The 16,995-nt window shown below is 46.8% G+C and overlaps 1 protein-coding gene across 1 annotated transcript; it reads right to left on the reverse strand.

Annotated features, from left to right (window-relative positions):
* Window positions 1-208: 208 nt before the first annotated feature.
* LOC119376946 (pyrokinin-1 receptor) lies at window positions 209-11,206 on the reverse strand. The gene is made up of 4 exons (XM_037646606.2): window positions 10,804-11,206; window positions 7,552-7,826; window positions 3,614-3,720; window positions 209-687 (listed from the first exon to the last, which is right to left on the reverse strand). Exons 1-4 carry the CDS (start codon window positions 11,065-11,067, stop codon window positions 209-211), a joined length of 1,125 nt encoding a protein of 374 aa, XP_037502534.2. The 5' UTR covers window positions 11,068-11,206.
* Between the last annotated feature and the right edge of the window lie 5,789 nt (window positions 11,207-16,995).

A 16,995-nucleotide genomic window follows, 5' to 3' on the forward strand; every position in this document is an offset into this window, starting at 1 on the left:
GGCCGCTTTTCTTCACCAGCCAATCACCGAGCCCTGCCAGCGATAATATGGTTGATATCTGCAACCTTGAATGCACCTCCGTTTCCTGCAGTCCTGTTTTCACTGAGAAAATGTTGAAGGAAGGAAACAGTGCCGTTTGAGTACCGACGCGATAGATTTCGATTACGTTAGCAGTCAGGTGGCACGATGAGCATTACTGAGCGCTGAGTCAATGCTCCTCGTTGAAGTAGTTGCCCAGCACTTGTTCAAATGATGATGTCTTCGTTTGGCTAGTGGAAGACCGGCCCAGGCTCGATCGAATGCCGGCCATTGACTCTCGGAGTGCGTGCCACCTGCCTTGCATGTACTCGCACAGCGTGGATCGGAACATCCGAGAGCTGGCGTTGTACAGGACGAAGTTGATGGCGAAGTTTGTGTAGTACAGTAGCATGAAGTAGCGCTGCAGCACGTAAGGCAGGGAGCTGTGCTTGGCATCAGGAAGATCCGAATGTCCCAGGGACAGCAGGAACACGTAGATTCTCATGACGTAGCTCGGCAGGTTCAGGAGCATGAAGACAGTGGACACCAGCAGGAGCATGCGTGTCACGCTGATCTGAGTCGCGTGAGCGATTCCTCCTCCACTGGTCGCCGTTATTGTACCATCCTTGGAGATCACCGTGTTCCCATTGAGCCTACTGGGTGAAGAAGCTGAATAAGAGAGGAGTGGGGTGGGAAGAAATGGAGGCCATGTTTCAGAATATGCAACACAGGCAACACTTTGCTGGAATCCTTTACAGTGAAACTGCGTACGGCTATAGTCGGCTAGAACTTTAGAAGTCTGCGGCATTTCCGCATTAAAGACGGATGCACACAAGTCTGTGCCAATGAGTGCGCACTCCTCCGGACCGACGTCGTGAGCTGGGCGGCTGGTGGCCCCGCCTACGGGGAACATTGCTGAGTGCATTAGCGCGACTATTTCTTCAGTCGATGAAGGGTCAGCTGCAGCGCTTCGCTCTTCTGGGCGGGTTTTTCCGGACTTCTTAAGTTTTATCTGACTACAGGTAATGGCGGATCGCGTCCGCGGACAAGAAACGCACAGAAACAAAATTTTCGGCGGACTGAATAACTCGACTAATCCAGCGTACTTGCATCGCAAAAATGCACAGGCGTAAAAGTTAACATAAAGGGGTATGATCTCGCTGGCATGCCAGAAAGGCGTGAACGTTTTGCTTCGAATACAAGACGACCTGTATAACAAACGGATGTCCTGCCATTTTGTGTTTTCAGAAGAACGTAATTTCTTATGCAGTACAGGATTTTATTTTGAGACCGCCACTGGCCGCTGTTGGTTAAATATTATGCGTCCTTCGGAAGAAAAAATTCGGGAGCTTTGAGTAGTGTCTTTGTATTCGCTCAATATAGTCTATAATGGTACCATATAAATTCATTATAGCAATATTCACTATACCAGACCCACCATAGTCACGGCTTTGTTGACGTCACTCTTCACAGTAGTAGAAGGGCTGATTTTTTTTTCTTTAAGTTAACCATTTACCTACACAAACAAAAAATAGGAAAGCCATCACGTAGAAGCCCACTTCAGAGTAAGAGTTGCATAAATTGAAGTACAAGGCACCTCAAATACGCTGGTGAACGTTAGTTAGTTGAAATGTTTTTGTTTTGAAAGCTTTGTAGAGTACCGTAAACTGAGACGTTATAGAGAGAGCACATTTACCTCATGTATCGTCTAGTCGATTTTTGTTAACTAATGCAGCATCAAGAATACGGGTGTTGTCGCTGGGATTACCAATAAACCCAACTTTTTAGGTGTTGTAACCATGCTAATCGCTTTATGCTTTGCTTTTGCGTTTTGTCACCTCTCTCTCCGCAATACTAACCGTAGGCTTTTCTGCTTCATAACGCACCTTTATTGTTATAGTTGTTAATTATAAACATTCCAATCAATTTCCCTTATTTCTTGCGCGTGCATTCGTATATCTGACTGCAATCTAGCAATGAATTAAAAGTTAAAGCTTGTCTCACGCTTTTCTCGGTTTCCTTGGTGCTTTTGCTTTCCTTTCCATAGTGATTTCCTTGGTGTATTTTCCTTGGTGTATCTTGCTATAGGTTAATAAAAACTATCGCATCTTTTCCTTCGTGTTATTGAGCTATTGGTACAACGTTTCACCGCGTTCTCCAGAAGCATACGAGTAGAGTTGGTAGATATTCTTCCTGAGAATAAACAACGGAACTGTCTGACTGATATTTCTTATCTAGATAGCGCAGCAAAGCATGGACACAGGGAGAATCGAAGAGGACGAGACAAGCACTTGTCTCGTCATCGCCATTTCTTCTTGTGTCTATATTTGGCAGCACAATCTAGATGACATTTCAACTATGACCGCCGAAGAGCTCATTTCGCCACCTTCGTTGATTAAATGAGTTCTGAGAAACAGTTCGAATGCAATACGAAGCTTCTTTCTATCTCGCTAGATCGCATCACGCACGACTCTCATGACCTGTAAACTAAATATGTACATAGAAGCCATGCACCTCATTCGAGATAAGGTACCCAGGCAAGGTTTCATGGATTAGCTTGGCATATCTTCTCGGTTCCTTCGTTTTGCCTGTAAGTACGCACCTTGTGTTTAGTCGTGGGTCACCATAGTTCTTGGGTCCCCACGTTGCATAGTAATCATACTAGTGTGGTATCTGTGGTAACCCTTTGCGACACGGCATCCTCATTTGAGGACGCGACCTGCTTTTACCATTTCCGTGCACTGTTAGCATAGAAGAGACCACGAGCATTGGGATAATGGTAAATTAAAACTCTTCTTGCCTAAAGTTTGTTTGTATCACTTCGGGTTGAAATACTTTGCTACACACGATCGCTTGGTGAAGGCAGTACTGCGTTTGACGAGACGTTGGACGTGAGACGTTTCGGCAGGAATTTGAAAAAAAAAATATTTGTACTTTATTAGAAATGCTCATTTCCCGCAGATAACTAACGCAGAATTTGAGTGGGCCGTTGAATTCGATTTATAGAGAATTATAACATTATTGAGTGTAGAATAATGACATATTTACATTGTAATTAAAATAATTGCTGTAACATTCACTACAATTTATTCAAACAATTGAGCTTGTTTTAACGTGGTCTACAGGACGTTGGCATCAAATTATGTAAATTTCACGCATTTATAGACCGTAGATCATAATGCCTGTCTTAACTGGGTAAGATGGGTTTATAGAGAAATATTATTATGACTGACTGCACTCATAATCAGGTCCCGGTTAAAGCGATAGGTATAACCAGGAAACCGCAGATTTTTTGTCTGGCTTCCTGGATACAACCAGCATTTAATGAGGACCTGATTAAGAGTGTAGTAGAATTAGATAGGTATTTACATTGTAAATAAAAATGATTGCTGTAGCATTCACTACAATTATTCAAACATTTGAACTGCTTAAATTGGTCTACAGGACCTTGGCATCCAATTCTGTAAGTTTCACGCATTTATAGACAGTTGATTATAATGCGTGTCTTAAAGGGTTATAGAGAACTACACTTACTGCTGGAGATATGAGAGTCCATGTGCACGTCAGGCATGGCGCGCTGTCTCTTGTAGCGAACGTAGAACCGGTAAATGGCGCGGGAAATCATGAAATTCATGAAAGATGAGCAGAAACGGTAAGATGAAGGTGAGCACCGTGTCCAAGAGGTTCAGGTAGTAGAGTGCACTGAAATGCAAGAAAAGACGAACAATTTTAGTCGTACAGGAACCTAGGAACGCCTACTTCAGTGCAAGAACGAAGGGGGAATCTATGAAGGCTCGTTTTCTTGTTGTGTACTCAACTAATAAACCGACAGACAGGAAAAGTCCATGAAAGTAGTCTTTACCTGTAATGTTGCAATTAGGATATAAATGTAACGAATTTGTATGTACAAATTTACATCACCGACAACATACCTGGCGATCTGTCCTAATTTAAGTTGACTTGCTCCCATATTGACTTAGTAACTCGGCAATGCCTTGAATCAAGTTTCTTTTGTTTCAGTGTCCAAGTTGCACTGTTTTGCAGGCGAGGTAAGCAAAACAAAGTTTATGTCTTCATCGCGCAGTCGGGTTTATACGCTCATAACTAAACGTTTGAAATACTTGCAGTCAAAACGTAAGAAAATAAAATGTAAACCTTTTCGTAGCAAATATTCTTTACTGAACAGCTATTTGCCGCTTTACAAAATTTGAGAACAGGTTTACGACTTCTGCTTCCAGACATATTCAAGCCTGGCATATAATAAACGATTGTATGTTAATACTGTTCGTTTTCAATCTTTGAGCTCTCATACCACAGCTCCGTCAGTGTTATCATCTGAGGTGGGCATATCAGGACGAGGGGAAGAACCTTTGTACGGACCTTACTGCCCACCATTTATGCCTGGACTCTGCCCTTAGACTTTGCCATTCTTGCACGCCAGAGATCCAATATGCATATAGCTCTCTCAACACTTTTTTTTCTTTATTCTTTATTCTTTCTAGTTGTTCTTGTTACGTGTTTCTTCAATACTAACTTTCACGAAGATGGAAAGCCAGCTTTAACGAGTCTAATGCCCTGTTTTTCATATATAAATAGAGAAAAAAAGAAAGAACAGCAAGGGACAGAAAAGAAAGGTTCAACTTTACTACGACACCATTTTTTCTCATCACCAAGAGATGAATAGCTTGGTCAGGGTGCGTTTTCTAAAGCCGCTGCGAGAGTATGTGAAGCAGAAACTACCATTCCGCGGAGACCACCGCCTACCACGGTGAACGGGATTAGCTTTTGTTTCCACTGATTAATTGAAGCCTCATATCGTGTACCGTTCACTTTCATCCAGGCTGCGGTTTAAGCAACAAGAGCCTTTAAGCTCTTGGCTTACATTCAACATGTGCGTTTTTGTTTCTTCTCTAAGCGTGGCGATCACCTCGCATTTAAAAAGAAACGTTTCTCGGGTTTCTGCGAAGCATTCTCATTTCTTAACCAAGCCCTATTAATTTAATTTCGTCTCAGTCATTACGTACAACGTTTTTTTTTCTCACGTTTTCGAAAAGCTCATCTCGCGAACTGCTACCGCTCTTGGGATTACACAGCTGCTTTGTTGGCGCATGATTTTTTTTCGGATGGGCACGTCTTATTTCTTGGGACGCGATGACACCGTTCATGGAATTTATTCCACCTACGCCCAAATTTTAATTTCTAAGACCAATTTCGTTGAATTATTCAGTAATATGTTGGCTTAAAGTATGAATAATTCAAAGCCTGAGTAGTCAATTCGGCGAATGGCTGAGAGAATGATCGGTTCAACAGATGATCACGAAAGCTTCATAACGTTTCTCTGAGTTCTTGAGTACGCGCTGACCTCAAATATCTGGAAGAGCATCACCATTAGACAGTTTATACACTTCAAACTTGAAGCACATGAGCATACTTTACAGTGACAAACATTAAGTGCGGCGTACCTATAAACGTTAACAAACTGGCTAAAATGAAAGATTTCTATAATGAACGTGTACGGCATAACAGAGACCAATTAGGGCATAGCAACCATTTTCTAAAAGCTGGTTTGCGTCCGAGAATGCCACGCAAATGTCGCAAATGAAATCATCTGCTCATACAGCTCGCACAGCTTATCTTATTGAACGAACCCACAGCTTAAGACGCTCACAGGTCTTACTATGATTTCTGTTTCCGGGTACGTTCCTAAAAATCCACATCGAAAGGAAAAAAAAAAAGACTTTGCATGCTCCGAACCGAAACCAACCAGCCGAGCTAGATATATCCCTTATATATCTTGGTTGCATTATTTCACGGGTAGCAGTAGTAGCTTGCGGCTAAGGGGTCAAGCTTGCAGTGCGAAAAAACGCGGGTTCAATTTCTGGCACACTGCGCGCGTTCAATGGGGGTTGTATACAGAGCACCCGTGTTCTTAGATTACGTGCACGTAAAGAATTCTCGTGGTGGCGACTGCGGGAGTCCATCCGCTATGGCAGGCCTCATATGAAGTCGTTGTTTTGGCTCGTAAAATTCCAGAATTTAAAAAAATTTACTTACTAAGGCGAAGTCTTAGATGCTCCATCTAAACACGACGTGACCGTAAGCGTCGGTATCAGCACGAGTGTTGCAAAAAAATTCACCATCTCCCCTCAAGGAACCAGTGTGGGGATGCGAAGGAGCGCATAGGTCGACCTTAAGTTCTGTTCATCACGGGCAAATGCCTAATGTTAACGTATGTCCTTGCATGTGGAGCACCCAGCGCGTCCTTGCATGCTATGAATCATGTAGATTGCTATTACCCGTCCCAAACTCTTGATGGAGCACGCCACGCGGGTTCATCGCGCGTCTGCAGAATCTCGTTCCCCGACACGCCATCACGTGATTGCTGAGAGAGTGTAAGGGGGAAAGGCCCACAGCGTCTGCCAACCCCTTACACAGGCCCGAACGCGTAGAGCGTGCCAGTACACGTGGTTTGTCTGCGTTACTCCAAGCTAGGACAGCATACGGAGCCCGGGCCCTAAAGTGATCAACACGTATCATCATCAAGGCGTCGAGAACAAGAAGAAGAAGACTCCTAGTTGGCGCGGAGCGCGAGCCTCAATATTTACAGAGGCTATGGTAGGTTTAGAAAGACGACGGTTGCCAATGGAACTTTCACAAAGCCCAGCGCAAAAGCTGCTTCGCATCTAAATATCAATTGCGATGACCACCCTAGAAGTGATCGTAACGTCACTACCACAAAAATCAACAGCCATATCCACGGGTGAAATGTGAACGCTTGGGCGAAGCTCCTGAAGCAATCTGGTTCCCACCGCGAAATCTCACTGGTTTCGCCCAGGCAGTAATCAAAGCGGATAGCCCAGTACATCATCAAAGACGTGAAAAACGTTATATTTATACAGAAATTTTATTATTCGTAAAAGGTAGCTAGACGTGGCTCTTCGTTCCCCTTCATTGTAACGACTTATGTCGGTGAAGTGATGGATCAGTGAGGGGTCAGTAGGGGATGTTTGCAAAAGACGAAGTAGTGGGCAGTTTGCAAAGTTGGCTCCGTTCCACCTCATTATACGGCTTATGGTCGGTGAACGTAATTGGATCACGGTGAGGGTGTCGTGGGATGTTTGCAAAGACGTAGTTAGTGGGCAGTTTGCAAAGGTGGTTACGCCGGACAACGGAGACGTGACAAGGTTAGACTAAGAGAAGTTTCCCCTAAAATGTGTGACGTCATCATAATGTCATAGACGGCACGTTATGACGTCATCGCGCGACATCATCACTTGGTCATATGTGGGCCAATCCCTAGGCACATGAGGTGCAGAAAGCTTGCAATGTCACCCATTCCTGAGGCAGGGCAAAACGATAGCAAATGCAGAAAACTTTAAGTGGTGGGGGAATCAATACAATCTATTGAGAAGAAAAAGTAAAGATGGCTTTCGCCTTCGAGTAATTTTTCGGTAATGCATAAGGAACCCTGTGAGTTGTTTTCACGAGGTAACCTACGACGTACGACGGTGACATCACTTAGGTCAAGCTCACCTCTCGTACTCGGGGTGAAGGCTGCAGTCAGAGTACTCTCCGTCACCGACTCTCACGAACAGCAACAAGGGAGCATTGAGAGCCAAACTCAGAATCGCAGTGGTGCCTATGACGAGACGTGGTCTCCTGCTGGGAGAGCTGGTCTGCAGCTTCCAGAGAGGGTAGCGCACTGCGACAAACCTCTCGGCCGTAAAGCTCACCGTCAACCACACGGACCAGCAGGAGAAGACAGAGGTGAAAAATACGGTGACGAGACAGAGCCCGTGCTGGTACACCTGCGCAAAGCAGCCAATTTATATGAATGAGCCGTAATATAGTGCGGATAGTAAACTGTGGACTTTTTATTTGTAGCAACTCTAAATAGATTAGCTGGTTGGCTGCAGAAGCGCCATTGCCATGTTTACAACGATGCTTCTGCAATGGCTACAAGCATGACGTCCATGGTAGTAAGGCAGCAAGAGTGAAAACACAAAAGCTTTCACACAACATCAACGAGAGCTGGTGACCCAGCTCGCAGTTCTTCTTGCAGCAGTTTGTCTACTGCTCCCAAAGACAGTCTCTCTCAGCGACGTTAGCACTCGTCGACGACCAGCCGGTGTCCGAGCAATCGATAATGAAATGCCGGAACGTGGAGCTTCTAACCAGAAAGTGACGAATGTGCAGCTGAAGTTCCTGCGATAAACCGGACTCTTGGAAAGACTAAAATCTCACGTGTTTGAGTGGGTGTTTTTCCTTTTGTGCTTTTAGTTTCTCTCTCATTCCTTTCTTTCTTACCTCCCTGTCTCCCTTGGTTCTTCCCCGGTGCAGGGTAGAAAAGACAAAGGAAATAAAGAGATAGCCAAATACCTCCAGTTCACTACTATTTTCTTTCTAAGGAGAAAGGGTGTGTTATAGAATACTTCAGTTAGCGATGCAAAAGCTACTAAGACTTGGTAGCGCCAGTACAGGTTGACAAGCGTTCGAGAGAATAGAGAGAATGGAATGTTAGAAGAGCCTATGAAGGCAGCGCAACGTCATTATGACAATGTCAGGGTCCAAATAAAGTACATGAATGCAATTCAATGGATAATTATATTCTGGTTAAACTGCTTGCCTTTCCCTTAAACTTCCTCACACTCTGTTGCATCTGACCCGTTGTTTTCGGGATCCTCAAAAATTTCCAAGTGGTCCATGACCACTCTTGACTTCTGGGACCGATACTTATGTAAATGAAAAAAAAAACATCTCCCGCTAAAGGGGACCTGATGCGATGCGAAGCAGTTTCGGCATGTAGAGCCCGCGTTTCAAGGGGAGAGGAGAGGGGGAGGGGAGAGTGGTAGGGGAAAGGGAGAGGTGAAGCGGAGAGGGTGAGGAAAGGGAAAAGGGAGGGGAAATGGGAAGTGGAGAGGGATGGGAGAGGGGGAGTGGAGAGGGAGAGGAGGTGTTTGGAGAGGGCTGCGCATGCGCAGTAAGGGTGGTCACGCGCACACCACCACCACCACCACCGCCACCACCACTGGATTGAACTCCGCATAAGAGGCTTCACATCTAAAAGAATGCGCAGCCTAGCGGAGCTGGTGGTATCAGCGCGCTTTCATCCGGTTTCACCAACGTTCGGCTCTTTCTTACCAGCCACACGTGTGAGCGCGCGTACATGGTCGACCGCTTTCCCGGACATCCACTCGCCCCCCCGTTCCTGACTCTCGTCTCCACACCACCCACTCATCTACGCCAAAGCGTTGCATCTGCTGTCTTAGCCCACCCACTCCCAACCTTAGCCCACTCCACAAAAAACCTTTCTCTCTCAGTCGCTGCACTTGTTTCTTTCTCACCACTTAGCTTTACCCACGCTCTCCCTCTCGAAGGCTTGTGCTCTCGCAGCTGCGGGAAAGTGCGGACGAGATCCCCGGGGATATACCTCGGTGTTAAACGATCGCGTTAAAATGTGGCGTCCGTGAGTGAGCAGGAACTGTACAGAATCACTGAGCACATGAGGTCTTTCGTCATTACATCTCCGCAGCATTAAAGCTGCCAGGTTGTTTTTACCAGCTGTTTTCCCGGAGCATGCTCTTCGCGCAGACACAATTGCCGCCTTACACAGATAGTCCTCAGCAGTCCGCAAAGCGAAAAACGACACGGCAGTGTAATTCAAGACGGTTCGTACAAAGTTGCGCAGACACGTTCCACGGAAGTTATAATACAAGACTGTTTGCTCAGGATTAACTCAAAATTCCTCAGTCAGCCAGGAGTAAACGTACCTAATGAACCTATAGTTTGGGTATGAAACACCGCATACTAAGGGATAATAGAAAGTTTTAGCTTGTAACGTATACTTCTTACGTTACCATGTTACCGGATACGGGGTGGAATCTGCGCATGCGCGACCGTTTACGGAACGTAAACTACTCGCCGGATAGGCTTTAAGTTTACGGCCCTATCTCGCAAATCCACCTTCGTTCGTGGCTACTCGCGATATCCGCTTCGCGGAGACTCCCGCCGCCGAGTCAAAATAAGCTGAAGTGCGAGCGCCACTTAAGATCACCTTATTTCAGCCGGATTACCGAGGCTAGAGCGACGTAGAATACCGAATCCGCAAACGTGAGAGGCCTAAAGACGCTGACAGGCTGGATAGGTGGCGCCATATAGCAGGGCCAAGGTGTATCAGGCGAGTACAAAATTGTTATTGTAGAAACATAGGGCATTCTACTCCCAACGCAAATGCTTTGCAGCGGCATTGTTACGAATGAGTTGCCATTTTAATCATTTTTTCCCCTCAAGAACACTAAGCGAAAACAAACGTGTCCATGATTGTGGTTGCGAGAAGCGTCACAAGATGTCGACACCATCGCCCGGTAACCTGGTATTGCTACACCCCTTCGCTTATACCGGGATACTGCACACGCTAAAGACCTCTCTAATGATTTTGCCGCAGCGTAATTCAATGTTATCTAAATTAAATGTAGTTTAAATGCTGTTATCACATTTAGTGGTTTGCGCAAACGTAAAGGTTTACGTGCGTATGTAAAGGTTTACGTTTGGGCAGCTAAAAACTTTACTGAAACTCGAGTTCCGGTAAAACGGTAAACGTAATCCGGTAACGGTAATCATAAAGAAGTATACGTTACAAGCTAAAACTCCCTAATGGCTGCACCGGTATTCGAGACACTATACATTACCGAGGGATTTACCTAGACATTACATAGACAATGCCCTGGAATTAACATCCGCTTTAAACAGCTCCGCTGTCAAAATGAGGACTCGACCATCACTCACGTTGATGCCACGCTCGTTGAGCCAGGCGAACGAAAGTATGATGAGAAAGCCGGAGTCGGAAATGGCCAGGGCTCCCATGTAAAGGCTAGAGGCGCGGTTCTTCAGCTTGGTTAAGAGGAAAGTGATGAGAGAGAGCACGTTCCCCACGAGCCCCAGGTAGATGACGGCTGGCATATAGACCGCGTTGAGGAAGTCCAGCACCTGAATGGCCACCGACGGATGGCTAGGAGACGCAGCACCGACACGCTGACGCCTCGAAGGCATGTTTTGCCTCCCACTAGCCCGTGTCGAGGACTCGACAAAATCCGCAGTGAAGTTGTAGAAGGCCGCCGCGACTACTGCTGCGGCGCTGCCAACGCTGTCAACGCCGACGACTCCTTGGTCAACCGCTCCCACAGGCAACGGCAAGTTGGTTGACGTCATTGTTACGCCTGGGCCCCTTTTGATATATGCCTGCGCAATGTTGAGAAAGAGACGTGATTGAGGTTCGTCGAGAATTGAGTGTCGTGTTTTACTATACTCCGTTTCAAACATCAGATACTATAGAAGCTGGCGAAACTTCTTGCAGTAGATGCGTTCGCTCCAAGAAAGAGTTAATTAATTTTACCACCTGCAATGTGACTTTCATTTCATTCTTAGGCCGAGTAATGAAAGATGCCAGGTGCCTTAGAAGTAAACAGACCCCACTGTTTATACGGTTGTCAGTAGGTTGTTCTGGATCGCTTAGCGGCTCTTTCTTTTTCGTATCGTGGCCTCCGCGATTAGCTCCGGCAGCGCGCAGTCGGAGCCAATCGTGGAGGCCACGTTCGTATTTCGGTGTTTCATTTGCAGCTCATCGAGATCCCTCACGCTTAGGCTCATACTCGGTATATCACCAGCATTTACAAACACGAAATACAAGCGAGATACATGCGGACTGACACATTTTGCATAGCTTCCATAGCGTTGCACCTTGACGTATGAAACAGCATAGCGCAGAACAACGTTTAGGGCTTCCTCTCACTATAAACGCCTCTCTGCATTACTAAGAAGGAGGAGGAGGAGGGAGGGAGGAAAGGCAAGGAGGTCAACCAGACGCGCGTCCGGTTTGCTACCCTACACTGGGGGGGGGGGGGAAAAATTTTCATAGCGCATGCACGCAAAACCGAAACATCCTACTGTTTACTGCGCTGCACTCTTACACAAAGAACAAAAAAGAGATGTGGTCAATTATCGTGTTTCTTGCGTAAAGGCATAGCGCGGTAAACACAACCGCGCCATACCGATTCGCCTCGTTGAAGCCTTATCGAAACGTCGAGGGTTACCGTCACGTACATTCCACGTGGTCACGTACAATGTGTTCAGCACTTCGCAATGCTAAATGGTGGGAAAGATTATTCCTGGATCCTTCATAACGCGAAAGTGAAACGCGCCTTTTGAACCCACCTCATGAGATCTTTTCAGTATTGCTTTCTTCTTTTAACTGTGCTTCCTTCTGTCTACATAGATGTTTGGTTAAGTGCATTGCTTTCGTTGCTTAACCCATATATGCCCAGTGTCCTACATATAGGACGCTTCATTGGTGCACTCTAACATCGCTATTTCTTTAGCTGATGACTAGCGCCACCTACAGCACATCAAGCGGGCCTCATTCTCAACGTGTGCAAGCCTAGACATTGCTTGCTTTTCATGCTGCCACGTGCCGACCGCTTTCTCCGGCCAAACGCGTGCTTTGTGTGTAAGACGTCATGGAGTGGAAGAAGTGCAATGTCGGTGTGCACGTGAAATGTTTCACGGCGTACCACACCCGCCCATAGCACCCCTAATGCCCAGTGTCCTACATGTATAGGACGGCTTGAAAACCAGTGTTGCGTTTACCTGGCAGTAAATAAAGAACTTGTGCTTTCGTTTCAGAGTAGAAGTACAGTTTTTGTGAAAAAAGAATGTTTGTTTTGTCAATTTTTCTGAGTTTGGGCATATATGGGTTAATACTTCTTTCCCGTGAACTAAAAGGCGCGGTTACGACTTCACCGTACCGCGCCTAGACACTCCTCAGTACTTCAGCGCTGTAGGTGTCTTCACAGCTCTTAGGGGTTGGTGCCATCCCTGTCATTATGGGAAGCACATATTATGCGCTCGCGCCTAGGAATGTGCATGCGTTTACAGCATAGCAGTCACCAGGTCGAGCTTACTTGCTCAATTTTCGTTTAATCGGAAGTTCGATTTCCCGCCGGGTAGCTTAATGAAAGTTATCTCTTAATTTCTTTCTGAGCTACCCACGCGCCGGTTTGCTGACGCCACTTCCGTGACGGAAATGCCTCGAAAAAAATTAGTCCTTTTTTACAATTTTACTGAAAGCACAGCAATTGTGATCAATACTTCTGCATACACAAACAGTACTACAATGTAGGTCATTGTTCTTGCGAGTTCGTTAGCTAGTGCAGCACTGATATATGCTCCACAAATCTCAAACTAACACAAATCGTTTCCAGCTGACGCAGCGCTTCTCTATGTCTCACCAGTACAAATCATAGTGGACACCAGTCACGTTTTATCCCAACTCTGCAATGTATGCTATTCTTCTTAAAAATCGTATAAATTTACTGAAAGCATAAATAAAACTGCATATTTCACCGCGCTTTCGTTATTATTATCGTGATTATCGTCACATACAGACAATACGACTGTAATCAGTTTTTACTGCTTTACTCGTCGAGGAGCAACGCTTTCTTCATATGTTTTTAAAGGGCCCTTAAACCACCTCCGATATTTTTTGAAACATTTCAAGCAAGCACGCGCTTCGTGGACAGAATACCGTCACGATCAACGATGCCACACGTGGTAGCGCTACAAGCCGCGGGCGCAATTTCTTCTCCTTTCGGGGCCTTTGCGGCCTCCCTAGTAACGTCTGTGACGGGAACCGGGAACATGTTGAATCTCTGATGTGGTATGCAGGCGATGCTTCGATTGGTCGAACGAGAACCTACGACTTCCGGTTAGTCTGCAAGCAGCTGCCCGCGCTCCTTGCTCTTCTTCGTATTGCCAACGTGCGCGCAATTTCGAATCGGCAACTGCGGCACGTAACGCAACCTGCAGATCGCTAGCGTACCAGCACAGTCACGCCTAGCGGACTGATAAGCTGAGCGGACTGAGTCTGACAGTGTTCTGCGATGGATTGCAGGCATCAGTGTGCGCTGCTTGGCTTCAAAAGGGCCGACAGGAAAAACGGAAAACCGCGACACGTGTCACCGTACGGGTCCATCATGTTGGCGATCATTTGAAGGCGGGCGCGCAACACAGGGCCCATACCGGCACGATTCCTCGGAGCACGGGCCGACACAGCAGCAACCGAGAAGCATGGAGTTCCCGGAGTTGCGGCAACCGGAAGTTCCCGCTGTTTCAAAGAGCACGTCAGCGATAACCGTATATCACGTGAGGCTGGGAGGGGCACTCGGCAAGGAGGGCAAAGCGGCTTTGGGAGAGGAGACGAGCCGACGGACGGAGGGTAGCGAAGGACAGAGCGAAACGAGCCATCGCAGCGTTTCGGTCATCAAACGCGTGTAACTGCGCTGTTACGGCACCGTTTCTAAAAACTCTCAAGACTACGTATTGGTTGTAGACTCGTGCACAACTGTCACACCCAGCTAAATTTCGAACTCTGGGTGGTTTAGGAGCCCTTTAAGCCGACTGAACGGCACGCCTACAGATGTATTTTTATCAATTTAGTTCATCGAGATGTATGCTACACAGGCCCGTATAATGCATACTGTCCGAAGTAAGAAAGATAAACGAACAATTACACTTCCACAGGGAATTATCGCCGCCATATAATCTAGAAAGTATTTTACGTGCATAGCGAAAAATTCAGATATTACTGCATAAGTTTCTGGTATGCAAAGAGCAACAAAAGTGTGATGTTCTACAAGCGACGCACTGCCGCTCCCACCAAATAGGCGTCCTACCGCTCCGGGACTCGCAAGCACCGGCTTCCGGTCGCTCAGCCCGCGGGCAGAGCGAAAGGGATATTGGGTTACGTCTTCCCCTTCACGAAGGACGCAGCACAGGGACCGTGCCTTCGCAAACAGGCGCCTTTTGCAAATAAAGCAGTTCGTACCCAGCAGCCGAGCGATGTGGTTCTTCCCAAGGAACGCCACACAAACCCCGCAACGTAAAAAAAAGGACGTAGTTTTTGTACAACATAATAACTACCGATCAGTTAGCAGTAGTAGCGTTCGCAGTGTAGCTTAATGAAACGAAACTGGAAAGAGAGGATTTCATCACGTTTTATTGGCGGCCAGTGCTCCTATTCAATTAAGAGAAATAAAAGAAGAATGCATTGTAACACATAAATTGCCTGCACGAAATCGCTCTGGCAAGAAGTGTCTTTCCCGTGAGCTTGAGTTGAACAAAGAAAACCACAATCAAATATTGCAGCGTGAACATTAGAATAAGGCGTAAATAGGCTACTCAAAATCAATATGCACGCTCACTGCCTTCCTTATTGCATTTTATTCGACAAATAAAAAAAAATGATTGCACAAGGGAGCAATGTTGTTTCAATACGCCTTGTGCACCGCCTATAGAGGCGCCACTGATAGCCACCTAGCGGGCGCCGCCGACAGTAGGTGCGGGAAGCCGAGCAGACGACAGCGCTTTGCGCAGCTTTGGTGTGAGGAGATGGATGAAGTTCGCGGCTGCTATTTCCCCTTCGTGCGGATGCCAGACAACTAATTCTGCACTGGCAGCTGCAGGAAAGGCGCGGGCCTCTACGAAAGTGGACTTGTGCACGATGTTTGTCATGAACGAGCGCTTAACTAAGCGCACGTCGCCGATTCGAACGACGGCATGAAAGCGTGGCGTCGACGGTTTGTGCGCGACAGAGCGCGCGCATCGAAAAAAACAGTATAAAAGGCGCCGAGAGCGCGCCCTTACCCTCTCTTCAGAAGACGCCACCGACTCAGCCAACGCACGCGAAAGATCGGAATATTCGAGAAAGCAAAGCAGCGCCAGCGGCGCCATCTGATTCCGCAGACGAACCGGTGAGAGAATCTCGCCCTTTCCCTAGCTTTCGCTGTGCTACGCACAGATGAATCATATGCGCCTTCCCCTTCCCGAACCCAGGCGCGAGCCGATACAGGCAATGCAAGCAATGCAAGCGCGCGGCGACGGAGAGTCAGTCAGTGAGAAGTTAGTCAACGATGAAGTTACGTCGTTCTAGTGATAGTATCGTTCGCTCGACCGCAGAAGGCGTGTTGTTTGATGATCTAGTGCTGCGAGTAAAGTATCAAGAGATGACGCCGTGGGAGCAGTGACAAGTTTTGAAAAGGGTCGCCGAGGAGACATGTGATGACCGACTGCGGAGGAGAACGAACGTCCGCGTGGAGTGTATCGTCATGCCAATGAATATCAAAGGTGCGTCGCGCAGACCCAGCTACGAGGTACAGCTCGTGGTGAACATCCGCTTTGTTTTGTTTACAAAGGTGACGTGTCAATCACTTCTTGTTCTTTCTGAAGTTAACCATTGCTGCATTTCTGTTTCTGTAAATAATAAATATAGAACTTAGCTTGTCATAGCGCGGTACATGTACCGCGCTAGTACAAGCTAAGTTCATGGATGACCAACTCGCCCGAACTACAACACTTCTGAAATATAGAACGTTTGAGAACGTTTGAGCGAAGTGCCCTTGGGGGGCACGGCGGTCGAACCGAACCAACACATGCTCAGTCTTATAACTTTGGTCGTCTACCAGTGTCTACATGATCGAGTGCATCCAGCGAGCACCGATATGGCAGAACGAAAGCATTAGAACAAGACGCAACGTGTTAACTCGCACAATGACGACGGCTCGCCTTGGCCAGCGAACAGCGGCGATCCATTGCTTCCGCCGTTCTTGCTCAGGAGGCCTTGCGGTAAGTAAAACCGTGTTCCGGGCGCGTTTTTCTTTAGGTGTTTGAGCACTCCACTCCCCATCAATTGTTATTCGACATCCCTTGAAGTTTCGGCCACCACACATACGACGAATGTTGCTTATTTCACTACGCAAACGTGAACAACGTGGAAACACACGTACAACGACGTAGGAAACCAAGGCGGCCGTCTGCTTGCGTTCCCGAAAGTAAAGACCGAGTTCGGCGCCTATTGCGCTTCCGTCGGTGCGCACTAGGCGTATACTCTCACCAAGAAAACACAGCAGTACCCGTAAGCTCCTCACT

Source organism: Rhipicephalus sanguineus, unplaced genomic scaffold, assembly GCF_013339695.2.
Source record: "Rhipicephalus sanguineus isolate Rsan-2018 unplaced genomic scaffold, BIME_Rsan_1.4 Seq294, whole genome shotgun sequence".
NCBI classification, from domain to species: domain Eukaryota; kingdom Metazoa; phylum Arthropoda; class Arachnida; order Ixodida; family Ixodidae; genus Rhipicephalus; species Rhipicephalus sanguineus.